General features: G+C 40.4%; 1 protein-coding gene across 1 annotated transcript in view; it reads right to left on the bottom strand.

Annotated features, from left to right (window-relative positions):
- NUAK1 (NUAK family kinase 1) overlaps positions 1-18,180 on the bottom strand; it is a 73,883-nt gene that overhangs the window by 17,701 nt on the left and 38,002 nt on the right. Inside the window, exon 2 of the mRNA XM_060245577.1 lies at positions 10,724-10,844. Within this exon, the coding sequence (XP_060101560.1) occupies positions 10,724-10,844 (121 nt within the window). The remainder of the gene's footprint in view (positions 1-10,723; positions 10,845-18,180) is intronic.

Genomic DNA, 18,180 nt, shown 5'->3' with positions numbered 1-18,180 from the left:
AAGCACAGAAACCATGCAGTTCAGTTTGCTACAAAGAAAAAAAAATTCTTGTAAATAGCAGTGTTATATTCAAACAGTCAAGTGTGGCCTATTCTCCAGATATCTAAATCTTCAGAATGGGGCCACACGGACTGCAAACAGATAGTTCTGCAACCTTGGGAGACTTTAAGAGGTTAAAACTCCCTCCAAAAAACAAAAGTGTTGTCTATGCATGCACAGACAATGCATTAACTACCTTCTCCTCTGCAGTGACCAGGATCTATGGTCAGAAGCTGCACAGGGCCTGGCTGTAGCAGCAGTGCAGGGAGATGAAACAGCAGTGGGCCTGGCAGCAGATGGTGGGAGCCACACTGGGTCTGACGGCAACAGTGACAATTGGAAGGGAGGAAGCCACAGTAAGACCGGCAGCAGTGGCAGGGGGCTGTGCCAGGCCCAGCATCAGCAGTGGCAATGGGGGGGGGGGGGAGGAAGTCACAGTAGGCTGGCAGCAGAGGCAGGAAGCTGTGTTGGGCTTGGGTGTGTGTGTGATGGGGGGGAGGAGGAAGCTGCTTTGGCTCAGCAACAGAGGCCAGGATGCAGTGGTGTAAGAAGCCTTTCCAAAAGTCAAGTAAACCTTCATCCAAACAGAAGGAAGGGTTTATATTCAAACACACAATTTAAGGGAAAATAAGTTTGTTTATTGTCTGTGTGATGTGTTTTCATTCCTTGTTTTCGGACAGGTAATTGAAACAGAAACTTTTGGCTTGGGATTCTATTAAATGATAAAGAAATGTAAAACTGGGAAAGAACTTCCATTCTGCTTACCAAAGTTGTGTCTGAACTGAAGCACATGTTGTAACATCATCTCTCTCAGCCCATTATTCTCCATCACAATCTGTTCTACTATCATAACTCCTAAATGTAATCTGCCTACTTAACTATATTTAGAAGGTCTGAAATGATGAGCTCAGCTTCTATTCAGAGCTGTAAACCTTGCTAGAACAGGGACTTCTCTCCATATCTGACTGCTCAGAGCTCTGGAATGCCACTGCATTGCCTCCATTGAGGCATAATTTCCCCTTTTAAAACCATATCAAAAAGGAGAAAACCCTATGGGGTTGCTGAAAAGACTATCAAATTAACTCTCCCCTCCCCAATGTACTGCAATAATAGAAGTGCAACCCAAATGAAAACAGGTAGACAAAAGGACTGCACTACTTTGGCTATCCTTTTTAATAAACTGTTTATGTGTATATGTCTCCGATGGCAATACAAGTAAATCCTCATCCTTTTACTCCTGGAATTGTAATGTGACCTGAAATTGTAGCTGCACTGGATAGACATCCACCTTGGGGGCTGATTTCCTTTTCGTTTACATGCAACCCCAGGATAAGAATTTTAGTTTGTTGTTTTAAGAGAGGCAACCAATCTCTTCACATTGGAACCATCTGAATTCTCCTCATGCCTTTGCTCTATATCAGAGCAATCTCCTAAATTAGTTCCAGTGTGTTGACATTCCTTCCATCTGGTGTCTTTCCATAAAATGGTATTTTTATTACTCTTCTTACAGCAGCAAACAGAAGTACCTTTGCAATGATACAAAGTGCTCTTTTATTAAAGGTCAGCAAAATCAGAACAGTATATGAGTTTCGTATTTAATTTTAAGAACACTGGTCAAAATGACATTTTCATACACCTCAGAACTGTATGTAAAACTTGACTAGGCTCTTGCTTTAAGATGCTGAACTAATGCTTTAATGACGTTATTATGTTTAATTTAACAATTCAGTGTTTGTGCATTAACAGGTACAGCAAATCTACAAACTCCCTTGTCTGACCACATTATCATCCAATAAAGCATTTGAGTACAGAAAGCTTTTTTCCTTACTGGAGTTAAAGCAACCTAGAGGGGCCACTTTACATTGGGAAAACTATATGAGGGAGTTACCTTCCTCCCCCCTTTGTCCCTTTCCCTGGAGGTCCCATTGTGGGGGTTACAAGAAGACTGTATAAACAAAAGTTCATATGAATGGCAGGAATTATGATGATTGCCTATGGTGAAATTTTCTGCCTCTGCAGTATAGATGTGAATATAAAAACTATGAGGATAGGTCCATTCACATGAGTTCTTCTCATTTCCTTGTCTCTCTTACTTTATACCACAATGGTATAAACTACTTCCATGAGAAAATAGCTTCCATCCTTCCATGCTACTAGAGGTAAATGTACTGGGCCCACTGAAAAGAATGTGAGAGATAGGCCCTTTTCACAAATTTGAATATAGTCCAGAGAATCTGACTGGCTACTAGTATAGCTAATCCCGAATAAATCAATTTTTTCCAGCTTTTGGGGGGTATATAATAGCTGGTGGTGGAGAGGTTTAAAAGGCTACAAAGTTAAATTTTAGTTCTCTCCATTAGGGTTCTTTCCTGCCTTTTGCTCTGGTTTCCAGGGCAACAGGAAAGAGCGAGCAGAGGCATCTCTGCAGCCCAATGGCAAAACCACCCTAGGGGGAGCGGTAATGCCTTAGAGCCAATCATTGCAATGCTGTCGCAAATGGCAATCCATTGCAGGTTAGCAACTTGCAAGGTTGTTGACTTCAAATGTGAGGTTCAAATTACCTTCCTTTCCCCGCCCATTTCACAGGGAACAGGAGGGAGAAGAAAAGGAACAGTGGCAATTTGGCAAATAGAATTTCAGGTTGGGGGAATACTGCTCTTTAGCCAATCACAGAAGTTTGTTCTTTTTAAAAATTTGTCTGTGCATGTGCAAAGAGCATAAAAGCAGGGGTCTGGCTGGGCTAGACTCCATTGCTGAGAAAGGTCTGGAGAGTGTGTACTGGCTTTGGTTTCAGCTGCTGCTCTGAGCCTGACTCCTGCTGTCTGAGAGACTCTGCTGTGGACTTCAGATCAGATCCTACCTGCCAAGAGAAGACTGAAGACAGTGACTGATTTGACTGAACGTTTTTAAAAGGTTTTCTTATGTTACTGTTAGTTGTTCTTTGGGTTTGGTGAGTGGTAGGTTGTGGTGGGAGGAGTGACGCCAAGGACCTCAGGCCTGTTTTTGGTTCCCTTTGGTTTTATTCTTAGGATTTAGTACCTTCTGATTTTGTGGCTTTCAGTTAGGAGTTTTTTGTTATTTGTTGTTTAGGCCTGATGGTCTGGGGAGGGGAGCTGAGAGCCACTATGTAGTAGTAGTTAAGAGTGGAGGACTCTAATCTGAAGAACCCCTCCACATGAAGTCAGCTGGGTGACCTTGGGTCAGTCACAGTTCTCTCAGCCTCACCTTCCTCACAAGGTGCCTGTTGTGGGGAGAGGAAAAGAAGGTGATTATAAGTCACTTTGAGACTCCTTCGAGTAGTGAAAAGTGGTGTATTAAAACCAACTCTTCTTCTTTTGATTCCCTTTAGTTTTATTCTTAGGTTTTAGTTCCTTCTGGTTTTGTGGCTTGCAGTTATTTTTGTGGAATTTTGTTGTTTTGGGGGGCTGGAGATAGGTTGGGGGATGCCAAGAGTTCCTTCCTTCCTGCTTTAGTTCTTTGAAGTTGATTTAAAACTTGGCTAATTTATTCACTTTTGGTTTTTTGGGGGGAGCTTGTGGGGGGGGTTCTGCTTGGTTTTTTTAAAAATCTGTTATTTTACTTCAATTTTCTCTCACTCTCTCTTTCACCATCGTTTGCAGTGTTAATTTAGGCATTAAATTACATTGAATACAAGGAAGTCGTAGCAGTAGTATGTGCGAAAAGGATCTAGGGATCTTAGTGAATCATATGCTGAACATGAGTCAACAGTGTGATACAGTGGCTAAAAAGGCAAATGCAATTTAGAGCTGTATCAACAGAAGTATACTGTCCAGATCATGTGAAGTGATGGTATCACTTTACTCTGCTCTGGTAAGTTCTCACCTGGAGTATTGTGTTCAGTTTTGGGCACCACATTTTAAGAAGGATATAGGCTTCCTTTGGAGGTGGTGGGCTCTCCTTCCTTGGAGGTTTTTAAACAGAGGCTAGATGGCCATCTGACAGTGATGAAGATCCTGTGAATTTAGGGGGAGGTATTTGTGAGTTCTCTGCTTTTGCAGGGGGTTGGACTAGATGACCCTGGAGGTCCCTTCCAACTCTATGATTCTAAGTCAAGACCACAGAGTATGAGACTCTAGATGTTGTACTCTAGACTCTAATGTTGTACTTCTTTCATTTCTAATTACTAGTCTCTTGGAAAATCTATATTATAATCTTGGATGTTCAAGTAAAAACAAAAGAAATAACGTATTTAAAGGTTAATAGCTGAAATAAAAAGAGAATTCGATAACTGTATTTTTATGCTGCTGTTAATGTAATACAACCAAGCAGTGACTCTGCACTGAGTACACTAGACCAATCTGAATGACTCTCCATATCCAGGATATTTGCTGCTTTAATAGAGACACAGATATATCATTGAAAACACACCTGCTAAAGTTAAGGATATTGGGTGTAATAATGTAAAAACAATGAAAATGCTAGGCAGTATTTTTTTGATTCTAGGCAGTAAATTTAAATGTGTCATTACTATACATATTATCATACTCAGTATACTATTTGTGTGGGTGTTCATGCAGCATTTACATTCCATTTATCTGGACTAGATTTCAGTTTCTTTCAGCTGAGTTAAATTATTTATATTATAGACCTAAACAGGATTATCTCAAAGTAAGTCCTGGTAACTTTAGCAACATTCTCTTCCAAATACGGCCTCTTTCTAAAATGGTTTACAATCCTGTATTCTCATTTCTGCTCAAAGCTCAAGACTTTAGAAGCAAAAACATGGCAGATGGGGGGAGTGGACTTGGAGGGCAATACTTTTTTGCCTCTTCCAGATGGCTACTGTACCTCAAAAAGTTGTTTATTGCCATCTCTAATCTAGCAAAATGGGGCACATGTTCTTTGCTTCAATGAATCCTGGAGCAGATTCCTAGGAACAGGAATATTTATTCATCCAATACAGGAAATCCTTCTGAAATTATTTCTATTCTATAGATTTTAGAGCACACTGGTTCTTAAAAGTCTCCTTTCTTTTGTTATATAGAATCTATACTCATACCATGAGAAAAGAACACTATGGGAGTGAATTATACTTCATATAGTGAATGTCTTACAAATACTTAATATGTATAACTCTGCTAATAGATCTGTACATGAGTTTGAAAGACTCTTTTCTCCATGCTTTATGCTCTTGTAAAGTACGACCAAATGGGACACTTTTTTCTGAAGTTAGCATATCCGTAGAATATTCCCACTCAAAAGATACAGGCTTGGGGGGGGGGGGGCAGAGAATAAAAATCATAATTTTGCCTTTTAAGTTAAAATTTGTGTCCTGAAATTAGAACACTACTGGAAAAGTCAGCTTAATCTACTCAATCCTTAAAAATTACTTGAAAGCACTTCCCTTCCAGCTGCACTCTTAAACAGAATGCCAATTACAGCCCTGTGGAGAAGATGAAATTTCTTCAGACTCCAAACTGCCTCTTACAGATAACGTGGAAACAAATTCATTTTGATCAAGTTACAAAAGGAATCCTGCAACTAGAAAGTCTGTTTATATACATGCAGATTTGGCTACCACTGAAAACGTGTGGTTTGTGTTGACACTGATTTGACAAATGCAGAGGTTAATGACCTTCAGCCAAAAAAGGTCAAAAGAATATCATAACATGGATCCTGTGTTTATGTGTTTGGAATTCTGATATAAAGACCTTCCATAAAAGGAATAATTGTCATATTAGAAGAACACCTATTAATCAACAGTCTTCCAAATGTGGGATATACCTTCAATATGGCACACGGTTTTAGTGTTTTTTTTCTTTTCAGTTCTTCCTTTTTTATCCTGTTTTTGTTGTTTTGTTTCTGTCCTACCCCCTTGTCTTTTTTGTACCTTCTCCACTAAAAAAGAAAAAAACAAATTAGCAGCAATACCACCGGTGCAACTCATGTTAGGCCAGACCATGATCCACCTGTGGATCATGGCCAACCATCATTATCATTTTAGATTTCTAAATTTCCCTGCAATTATCATAGCCAAAATAAGTATTTTTCTATTTTTAAAATGCCAGTGCATATTAAAACAGACACACAGTGAACAGAATTCAAAGATGCATTTCTTCCTCCACCAATACAGTACTTAACTTTGAAGTGAGGGCACCCAATATATTTTAGAAAGATTCCCTCTGCTAACCCAGAACTTGGCTTTAGGAAGAGAAGGGTGGGAGGGCAACTTCCCAAAGGCAATACCAGAATCCCAAAGTTCTTTAAACCCAGCTCATTGGCTCATTTAGGAGGGAGGGAAGTGTTTCCTGCAAGTTCAGAATAGTGCTGTGTCTGCAAATACAAGTTTAGGTCCACACCTTCCGCCACAATGATGGGCAGGAAGAGATGTCTTCCTTTGGATTACTACCTTCTCTCTGACTGGTTTTTTTTTTCCACTTTAAAGTCAACAATGTAATTTTCCTGGCATGACTGCAGAGCTTATCTTGATGGCAGCTGTTAAAGGCACAGTAGCTCTGCCAGAAAAAGGCAGCAGTTCTGCCTCTCATGTCTCTGTTCTCCCCGCTTTTCCCAAATACTGTCATGCAATACTGCTAGCGTGAATTTTTGGCAAGATGAATTCTTTTCAGGGTGGGTGAACAAGGTAACTAATATTTTTTTAAAGTAGCTCCTTTATTTAAGAATTAAAAAATTGAAAAAATATTTAACTCAAAAAATATTTGAATGGAAACAGACAGCATAATGGCTGATCAGCTGCCTCCGAGTTCAATGGATGAATGCAGCACTGGACTGGTGAATCAACAGCATGGTGTAGTGGTTAGATTGTCAGAATAGGATCTGGGAGACCCACGTTCAAATCCCTACTGTGCTATGGAAGTTCATGGGTGACTTTAGGCCGGCCACACTCACTCTGCCTAACCCTACCTCACAGGGTTATTGTGAGGATGAAAAGAAGAGGGGGCAACGATGTTGTAAGCTGCTTTGAATTCTCACTGGAGAGGAAAGTGGGTCATAAACATCTAAATAATAATAAAATGATGATAATGATGATAAGGATCTCCATGCAGGAAAGCAGCCATCCTATAAGCGAATAATGTATTCCTTCACTGAATACACACTGACTACACCTGGGCACAGGTCCCTGTTTTATTTTTGATAACCTGACCACAGGACTTTCTAGAGATAATGCTGCTCCAGATTGTGATTAAAGGGTATGTTGAGGAATAGCAATTATATTTTGAAAATAGTGAAACTTGAGGTGCTATTAGGAAGAGCACTGCTGTGTCACAAAACAGAATCACACTTTCTGCTTCAAACATGGTAGGAAAAGCTTCTTCCTTTATATTTCTGTACAGTTTTCAGCTTACAGGCTAGGCACACCAAAGGTGGTTGAAATTAATGAAGATGGCTAATTCTGCCTAGGATTAGCTGCCTTGAAGAAATGCAAGTTCTTTTTTCTTTTTTTCCCCTGGAACAGCCAAAATGCAGGTTTCCAGCAGAAAGATTTTTTTAAAATGTCAGCCTGTATTGAGAACATTTGCTCCATTTGCAGCCCACATGCTGACACAGCACCCCTCCTCCTTCTCTGTTTCCAGATCCTGTTAAGAGTTTATTTAATAAAAAAAGTCAGATATTCATCTCCTTTCAACTGAAGGAACATGCTTTTGAATAACTCAATATGTGATACTGTAATATGATTCCAAGCAATTCTTGTTTTAATCAGTCACATCGGCTCTCAGAATCAGGTTTCCATTAAGGTTACATGTTTTAACTGATTTAATTGGTAGGTTAATCAACTAAAGCTTTAATTGCAGATTAAAGTATGCCCCTGATTAATCAGTGGAAATCAGACAGAAAGGTATATCTCCAGGGAGGCCTTGCAGACATGCCAACTTCTTCCAACACATGTCACATTTGATTAAGAGGTACTTTCACTTCTAGTATGTATCCAAAGCTAACAGATCTTTTATACATTGGAACAAAAAGGAATTATCAAGAATGGCATTTCCTGATAACAAGAGAAAGCATGATCTTCTTTTCTTGTCTTCAAAATAGCAGCCATCTTGCGGTTTTGCAAATATGCAAATGTATTTAAATGTTATCAGTTAAACTGGAATCATGACAAATGGAACTGCCAAATATGTGCTCAAGAATATGTCACTGGAATGCTATGCACTGCAACAGTTTGTACTTGGCTATGGAGGCAGACATAAACTAAGCTAGAGACTCTTCATGAACAGCAATATTTTTTTCAAATAATTTGCCCTCTCTATCTGAAGTGATCAGCACTATAGCCCCTCTAGTGTGCTATAGTGATTAGAGTGTTGGACATGGATCTGGTAGAGATTCAGAGTATAGTCTGAACCCTAACATGGATAATCCCAGGATGAGGATCTTTACATGGAAACAGGCTTCTTCTAGGGGACTTCTACAGTTTAGCCAACAACAGATAACTCCACGGGTCTCTCTGCACAACTGGGGAAAAGACAGCACCAACGGCACAATTATAGTGGGCCACCTCACTTGGAATGGATCTGCCTGCCAAAGAAGGCATTGCTAGGAATAAAATCAGGCCATATGGGAGGTTTTATAAGGATCTGTGATGGCGTTCTGACGGCCATAAGGTTTGCCTCCTTAATTTCTTTAATTGAATGCCTACTTCCCCTTCAAGCATGGATGCAGAATTCTCCAAAATTTATTCTCTGGGATCAAGTGCTCCAAAACAGGCCTGTAATCCAGTGAAATCCAGAAAGACACCCCTGTACTGATTCCCAAGCCATGCACCCCTTGAATGTGATATTGCAATATAACCCTAGAATATTAATATGACACAGCAACACCCATTTGAATTGGAATGGTCTTTCTTGCACATAAGGGAGACAAATCCAGTCCCTTCTAGGCCCCAAGCAGGCTGGCATGATGCCCAGTCTGGTTTACAGACTGGGCAAACGTGGTGACTGTGCTGAAAGGCTAAAGAGCATCCATCTTCTTGCTCCTGGAAATGAAGAATTCCAGGCCCAGAGAGGGACACGTAGTGGGCAGAGCTGTAAAAGTTGCTTCACTTCTTTTGGCAACCTTTTAAGTCCTGTTATCAAAACATGAAAACAATATAAGGGTTACCAGAACCCCTGCAACACAAACAAATGGTTTGTGTATATATATGTTCTGTTATTCTTCAGGGCAAGACAGCAGAAACAAAAAGACTAAAGGTTAAGTGGCCATCTTGTTGTGAATGTATGGTATACCTGTAAACTGGTCTCACATTTCTGCCCAGGAATCTGACTTTTAACAAAATTTATATTTTTCTTTAATTACTGCTAAGGCTATCAAAGTCAGCCAATCTCTGAACACTTGATGGATGCCTATCCATGTTTGACATTAAGGGAGAAATCTATCACTTTTGGGGAGCTTCAAAAGAATCAGTTTGGAAAAACAGGGCCATAAAAAGTCATTTGGCCAGTGTAATTAAAATTCCTCTATTGGGGTATGGGTCTATGACACAATGATCTCTGAATGGATATTCAACATATGACACTCCGATTTTCCATTGGTGTGACACTCTGCTTCCTCATTGGGTAACTGAATCGCTTGATGTGACGTAATTTACCCTAGAAAACAGGCAATCCTACCTGTCAGGATTAGATTTCTCCATCCTCTCTTCCCTCCATTCCTTCCTGCCTTCACTTCCCCTTTCTTCTCAAGAGAAATCTCCCTCCAGAAGCCTTGTGTTTCCTCTGACTGAGCCTACTTTGCAAGATCTAGGTATTGTATCACTTCTCCCCCATCCACTTTTATTCAGCTAACCACTGTATTCCTCTTGTATGCTTGAAACTGTTTGATTGGGATGTAACTATTTGAAAACCAATACCTATAATAAAATCCATTATTAACCAAAGGATTTTCAGTGGTCAATCTCCGTAAATAATGACAGATCCTTGCTCACCTCACCTCTCATAGAATCATCATTTTGAGCTAAGAAATATTAATATTCCCCAGTAAAAGGTTAGTTGAGGTGTAACAGACCTTGGCTTCCCACAATTGGCTACAGGACAAAATGATGGATCACCTGGATGGAGGCCAGTCTACTATCCCATGGCCAGTGAACACTTCTGTTTTGACACATGTTCTGCTATAGAAACAGTCTGTATAGTGCTTAGTGAGATTTGGCAGGACTATTTCTTGGCTGAGGCTTGATGGGAAAGTTGGCAACAGCAGCACCAATGTTCTGATAAAATGCCTCCATGGTGACCACCTGTCACACTTGCATGCCAACTAATAATCTTGGTAAATCAACTGACAAAGTAGAAATGCAACAATGGAAAAATGAAACTCCAGTGGGGAACTGCTAGAGGTAAAAATGGCAAGAAAGCTACCCCTAGGCTGAGCTCCCCTCACCCTGTTCTTCTTTTGTTCTTTACCATTTTATATAATGCCTTCAGGAAGCAAAGTGGTTTGAGTGCTTGATTTTGTTCCTGCAGGCTTCCATAGTTCATTCATAACAATTGGAATAGTTTACCACACCAATTCAGTGGGTTGGAAACAGCTCAGGAAAGACTTTCACTTATTGGTGTACAAACAGCTTTAATAGTATTTCCAATAAGAATCATTCCTTACAAGGAGTTGGAAATTAAGTTCTACAAAGCCCCTGATGTAAAAGGATAGAATAAATTTATAACTGAATGAGTAAATGGTAGAGATGATGAAAAGAATACCAGTCACTAACCTTCATATATAGTGATGATATGAGGATGGCTGAGAGATGACATGATCTCAATCTCCCGTCTGATGTGAACCATATCTTGTTCATCCTTAATTTTGTCCTTACGGATGGATTTTATTGCAACCTATAAATTCAGGAAATTGATCATTACTCTTGGAACAAAACAGATGAAACTAATCCATTAGAAGAATTCAGAAAATAAATACAGATGTTAGATGTTGGAAAACACAGAATGAACAAAACAAAGCTTTGAAATACATACCCACAGGCCTTTCCTTTTTATTGCACTGACAAATGTAGTAAATGTTGCGGCAGCTGGTAGTGCTGTTTTGAAATCTTTATTTATGTTGCCTTCCATTTTACACATAATAGCATGTTGAAAGCATAGGTCTACTCGTGATCCAAATGAAATTAAAGTGCTGCTACCTAATGGGAACAAGCTAATTCTTGACCTAAATCTACCATCATCCTAGCATAATTTTCATGGGGCGCTAGGAATACCTTTGCTGTCTGAACTGCATTACTGGTCACAAAATATATGGAAATCGTTTTGGGAATTCTTATAAGGAGGAAGGAGAATTCCCAAAATGATTTCCTTTCACAAATTGAAAAAAGCATGCCCTGACTCACAAAACACGTATTAAAATTAATGTTATTAGACTTTAAAGTGCCATTGGAGTTTTGTTTTATTTTGCTACATCAGAATAACACAGTTATACCTCTACATTTTTAATCCACAAAAACAGGACTGGGAAGTAGCAGTTCAGATGTAAAACTTTGCTTCCTAAACTGATAGTAAAAGAGCACTAATGACACACTCCAAAACTTTATAGTTTCTCCTGATTGCTTCATATAAATGTAGAATAGGCCAAGTTAGTATGGTATTATCCCTGTACTTCCTCAATGAAGGTTGTCCACAAAGACTCCTTGTAGTTTCAATATGACTCAGGAGACAATAAAATGTATTTTATTTATTTATATGGACAGGGTATGATGATACCTCTGGAATGGTCTGCTTGTAATGAGTCAAGATTGAGACTAATGAGTTATCTTTAAATAACTTGAAGAATCATCCACAGATGACAACATGTCTAATAACTGCTTATTTAAAATTCACAAGTTACAGTGAACATATAAACTGTGCGCAGAGTACACTTGGCAACTCTAACATGCCACTCAAAACAAGGTCCTACCCCTCCCCGCCACTTGCACCCTTCCTCTCCCCCCTCTCCACCCCTGGCGATGCCAAGCGCCACGGTGGCAGCAGGGGTGTGGCTCCTGTGCCTCAGAGCACTTGTGCTGCCTGCCTGCCTGCCATCACTCAGCCTTCCGGGTCTATGTTTCCGGAAGCAGCAGCTGCCGGGCAGTGTGCATGCTCTGAAATACAGAAGCCCTGCCACTGTGCTCGCCTATTTTGGAGAGGGGAGGGCCCAAACTGGCACCCCAGGGCCGCACCCTAGGCAGCCACCTGGGGCTGCCTAATGGATGGGCCGGCCTTGCTAACGTGCATTCTGCATTAAACCAGAATCTAATTTAAAAATGTAATAGAAAAAATAAAATTGCAAACAATAAGAAATAAGGAAAGTAAAAACAGTGTTCAATATTCTTTAATATTCATAGATCAAATATTTTGTGGGCTGAATCTTAAATCTACATATCTGTGTTGTTCAGTTTAACAGCACAAACATAGTAAAGTACAATATGTCTATCTACTATAATTTAGTATCAGGCTACCTGCTGCTAAAGCATGCAAACCCTTACAACAGCTACCTGTAACTACATTTGTTCACATATATTCTTTGCTGCCTGGCCTTTCCTATTCTTCCCCTCCTGCTGTTGTCACCTCCACTGGCAAAATTCAGACTCCTTTGGCAGTATCCACCTTGTCTGTTCGTTTGTATGACACACTTTATAATTGCTTTATAAACTAATAGTGCTGTATAAACCATTATTTTGTTATATCTAGTGGTAAAACAGATGGTTCACGCTAATCACAAAAGCAACAAAACAAGGTCACCAAGCAAGAGTTTGTACAAACTCGTAGAAGTTTCTAGGAACTTAGGGAATCCCCAAGTATACAGAAAAATATGAATCTATAAATTAACTCCCTCCCCTCCAACAAACAGCCTGATGAGAACTGGACATACTTTCTGTTGAAAAAAGTGGGGAGATATGTGGGGGAACTGGCCAGTACAAGATACAGAGGCTGGAGGGGTGAGGGGGTAGAATTCTAAATTTTTTATCCCACTCCTACAATGATTCTGCATATGCCCCCAACTTGTTCCTTGTAACAGGCACTCGATCATGAACTTTGCTATCATAAAGGTACCACAACAGCACATCAACAAAGCTAGGATATGCCAAAGGGAATACATAGGTTTGCAGAATTTATGAAGAACCCTTCTTTCCTTGTCCAAAAAGAAGATAGACTGATTAAGAAGTATGAGAATGTTCATTGTTCTCAGAATGTTAAGAGCAGTTGTGAGTCAGCAAAGGTGAAAAACAGAAATGAAGAAACTGGTATGCTTAGTCCTTTAAGGTTTCATATCCTTGAAGATGAGCCCCATACCTCAGAGAGGTCTGCTGCAGTGCTGCAGTCTAAGCTCTGCTCACGACCTGAGTTCGATCCCAGCAGAAGCTGGGTTCAGATAGCCAGCTCAAGGCTGACTCAGCCTTCCATCCTTCTGAGCTCGGTGAAATGAGTACCAGCTTGCTAGGGGTAAAGTGTAGATGGCTGGGGAAGGCAATGGCAAACTACCCCATAACAAAAAGTCTGCTAAGAAAACATTGTGATGAAATGTGTTCAATCCCTTTTTAATATTTTGTAATTTTAAAAAAGTAATGACAGTTCTTGAAGAAGAAATTTGTGTTACAAGGGAGGGGATTTCATTTCTATCAAACTTTGGGGCTGAACAAATGCTCATTCTAAGCAAACATGGCATAATGAGACCATTCTCTAGTTCTCATTTAAAAAAAAACTGAACAACTCATATTAGCCAGCATGGCGCTTTGAACCCTGCACTTTCATGTCCTTTGCAAATTTATGAATCACTGAGTAACCATATCCTTCCTGCATCCTTCCTCTATCATACAAATGTTCATCTTCTCAAAAGGGATCGTGGGAAGAGAGGAAACAATAGCCAATATTGCCTGTCAAAAGCATACAGATGGCCATCGAGGTGAAATCAGCAATATGATGCAACACAAACCATCCACAAAGAGACAGGGCCTAACCATACATCCTCAAGTCCTCCCTGGATCCATGCAATCAAGCAGATGCCTGAAGTTTGATTTTGGGACTGGGAGTTCATTTTCCAGACACACGTGGGCCTGATTTCATGTGAGAGGAGATGGGCTTCAGCCATCTCTCCTCCACCCCAAAATCAGTGCTGTTTTTCTCACATGGAATGGTCCCATCAAGGAAACCTAGGTATGCCCCAACAGTCATGTGGAGCCTCCACTGAGGAAACATAGTGTCTCTCATGCCCACACAGTGGAAGGCTGAAGCCACTTCTCCTTTGGACCAGCGCTTGCTTGGGAACTGATTTTTCAGCACATGCTTGCAACACACATCTAATCAAGAGGACCCATGGAAAAACATACCATGTAATTAGGCCCTGAATGCCCCCCAAAACCCAAAATTACAGACAATCCCTTCTTCTTCTTCTTTTTAAATTAGATTTTTCAAAAAATACAAACTTGAAAAATAATACAATATCAACAATGTAAAAGAGCTCATACTCCCAACTACAGAAAGCAAGAGTGACATTATAATAACTCATAAGATACATAAGAAAATTCCTCTTTTTCTGAGATTATTGTCCCAAAATTTTATAAACTTTATCCAATGCTCAATCAATTTCTCTGAACATTAGAAATTGTTTATCTAGACTCTCTGAGAACATGTCAATTTAAGTAACACCAAGACAGCATTCCACGCACAGTGGAACTATTTACTCCCTGAGAGAGGTTTTAACGTTTTCCATTTTGCTGCTCTTGCCAATTTAGCAAGAGTAAGTAGGCTCAAGACCAACTCAACATTTGAAAGGGTGACTGCCTTTTACATAACCCAGCAAAATAACTTTTGGATCAAGGGGTATATCACAGCCCTACATTTCATTAACAAACTGAAATACCAAAAAATGTTAAAAAAAAAATCCTCCAAAGATGACCCTACACTGCCAACTCTGATCCCACATGTCGCTATATATAGTGGCTCACCTATGTGAAGTAAGACACCACTAAAACAAACTTCTAAAAATTTATTTTAAGTTTGTAGAAGCAAATTTAGCTACTATACAATTCCAGATACATTCCTCTAAATCATTCTTGATTTAGACAGAGAGCTCACTTTGTTTAAATATGGGAATTATGTATGGGAACAAAATTTAAAAGAATCTGAAAGATTCCCCATGATGAAGCTACAAATGTGTAGCTGGACAATTATTAAAGACTAGGAATAAGACCTGTTTTGAAGGAAAATACAATGGGTTCTAGAAAGAGGCTGTGGACAAGTGCTCAAAAGTGAAGGCATTCACTCTCCCCACCCCACCCTTGGTGTCTTCCCACCCACACCCAACTTCCCACCCACCTCTTCCTCTTAACTACTCCCACACCCTTGGCACTCCACTACTCCCCTCACCCGTGACATTCACTCACCCCCACCCTTTGCTGTAAGGTTGCCAATCCCCAGGTTGGGGCAGGGGATCCCCCGGTTTGGAGGCCCTCCCCCCACTTCAGGGTTGTCAGAGAGCAGGAGGAGGGGAGGGAAATGTCTGCTGGTAACTCTATTATTCCCTAAGGAAATTTATTCCCATAGAAAATCATGGAGAATTGATCTGCAGGTATCTGGGGCTCTGGGGGCGGGTTGTTTTTTGGGGTAGAGGCACCCAATTTTCAGTATAGCATCTAGTGCCTCTCCCCAAAATACCGCCCAAGTTTCAAAAAGATTGGACCAGGGGGTCCAATTCCATGAGCCTCAAAAGAAGGTGCCCCTATCATTCATTATTTCCTATGGAAGGAAGGAATTGAAAAGGTGTGCCATCCCTTTAAATGTGAGGGCCAGAACTCCCTTTGGAATTCAATTATACTTGTCACAGCCTTGATCTTTGCTCCACCCCTAATGTCTCCTGGCTCCACCCCCAAAGTCCCCAGATATTTCTTGAATTGGACTTGGCAACCCTACTTTGCTGTCTTTCCACCCACCCCCAACCCTTGGCCTTCACTTACCCCCCCCCCTTGCTGTCTTCCCACCCACCCCCAACCCTTGGTTCTCTCACCTCCCCCACTCTTACTGTCTCCCCACCCTCCCCACAGCTGAAACAGATGCTGGCTTCCACCTCCCGTGTGTGTCCCCGTGTCCATGGTGGCTCAAAGCCCTGAAACAGGCCCAGAAAGGAGATAAGGAAGAATAATTATGGGGACAGGAGCATGAAAACAGTTACACAGATGCTGTGGGGACCAAAGCAGCTTACATTAGTCTCCTCTCTCCGTTTAGATCTGCACAACAACCCTGTGAGGTAGGTTAGGCTGAAAATCTGTGAGTGATTCAAAATCATCCAGTCAGCTTCCACAGCAAGAGCCTGGGTCTTGCAGACCCTGCTCTGCAGCACTAACTGCTACATCACACTGGCTGTGATAGAGGGGCCGACTTCACACTGTTGTGAAATGTTACTTACAAGAATCTGTGGCCCAGAATGTTTTTTTATCAACTTCAGTTCACATAACAGGTATTACTGCCACTGGAATACATGTCGTTGCCATGTATGTATTTGGTGCTTTAATGTGCTCTTCAGTTTGTCTGAAAGTTTTACTTTGTTCTAAATGCTGCAGGTTACATTTTGATAAAAGAAGAGAAGATATTATATCTAAATTGCAACAGTTCCATTGCCTATTAGTTTATTTCAGAGCCCAATTTAAGGAGCAGGTTTTGACCTTTTAATCTCTACGCAGTCTCAGTCCAGAGCACTTTCTCCCACACTCGATAATCTACCAGTAATGCCCAGTTCAGGACACCATTGCTGGGTGCTTAGCTATTATCTTACAAGAGCAGGGGCTTTTCAGTGGTTACTCCAGTGCTGTGGAATACCCTAAATACTGTATCCTACTTGGTCTTACTACTTGACTCAAAAACACTCCCCTATTTTGAAAGTGAAGGCTTTAACTACTGAACAGAAAATTTATTTGCCCTCTGATTCCTTGTTCAATATGCTTTGTCATTTTACTGATTGGGGTTTATGTGCTGATTTTAACCATTTACTTACAAAGCAATGTATAAATATTGAAAATAGATATTTATTTTTCCCAGCACTGGAGATGGTTTAGGAGTGGTGAAGCTATCCATTTCAGAAGAAATTCATTTTTATTTCCAGCACAGGAAGGCTATACTTCTGTGCAGCAAGGCACAATCCCTTCTGTTATATGAGGAATTGACAACACACTGCCCAGTAATGCATTACTGTAACACCAAGATGATGCTAAGAGGAAAAGCAAAACAATTAAGCTATCCTTTCTTGCTCCTTACAGTGAAGCTTTGGCTTAAAGGATCAACGACTTGCTTCACAATATCCAGGTTATTAATGAGGAGGGATGAAATTTTAATCATGGCAAGAAAGACGCCTAATCAAGAGAAGCAAATGCGTAAGCAGTTCCAAAGGGGTGGAAAGCAGCTTCAGCTGGCAGACAAAGCTTGATTTTTCTTTCTCTCTCCTTTCGTTCACTGGGAGAAGCTGCAAGTGCATATATGCTCTGCATGAAAGGAGGATGTGGGTGGCTTTTGGACCAGCACATGCATTCCTGAGAAAAATAAATAAATATAGACATTGATAAAATATGCCTTTTAGTATAAAACAGCCCTGCATTTGGCTCTCAGAAAGCATTTTAGAAAGACTTTATTGTCAAACACATAAGGGAGCAAATTCTTCAACATTTAGAGTCAGTGCGGGGTATCAGACCATCTTGAGAAGGCAAGCCAGTCTGCCTGGATCTTTACCTAACTCAGTAAACAGGATAATTAGCTCTGAAATTTCCATCAGCTATAGACTGTGAAAGAACCTCAACCCTGAATATTGAAATTATGAATTCACATAAATGTTAACAACAGATGTTCTTTCCAACATCTTTTAAAAATCATCTGTATCGCCTATTGTCTGAATCCTCATGTGAACTAAGATCTCCTTTCAACAAGTCTAAAACGAGACAGTGCACAACTGAATTATTTTGTCCCATTAATTTCAACAGAAGCTAAATATGCTTCATTGTACACTGAATTGTAGTGACATAACTGTCCTTAGCCACTCTAGAAACAGTTATCCACAATTCATTTTCACACCATACTATGATCTGCTACTGGAATGTGACTGGGTGAGACCCTATAGATGTTCAACAAAGGGAAGAGGGGTAATCTCACTGCATTCTCCTGACGCATATGTCTGTGAGGGTCTCCAACACCCCATAACAGC

This window comes from Heteronotia binoei, chromosome 8 (assembly GCF_032191835.1).
Source record: "Heteronotia binoei isolate CCM8104 ecotype False Entrance Well chromosome 8, APGP_CSIRO_Hbin_v1, whole genome shotgun sequence".
Taxonomy (NCBI): Eukaryota; Metazoa; Chordata; class Lepidosauria; order Squamata; family Gekkonidae; genus Heteronotia; species Heteronotia binoei.
The sequence above is the reverse complement of the archived record's forward strand: the minus strand, read 5'-3'. Positions and strand labels throughout refer to the sequence as shown.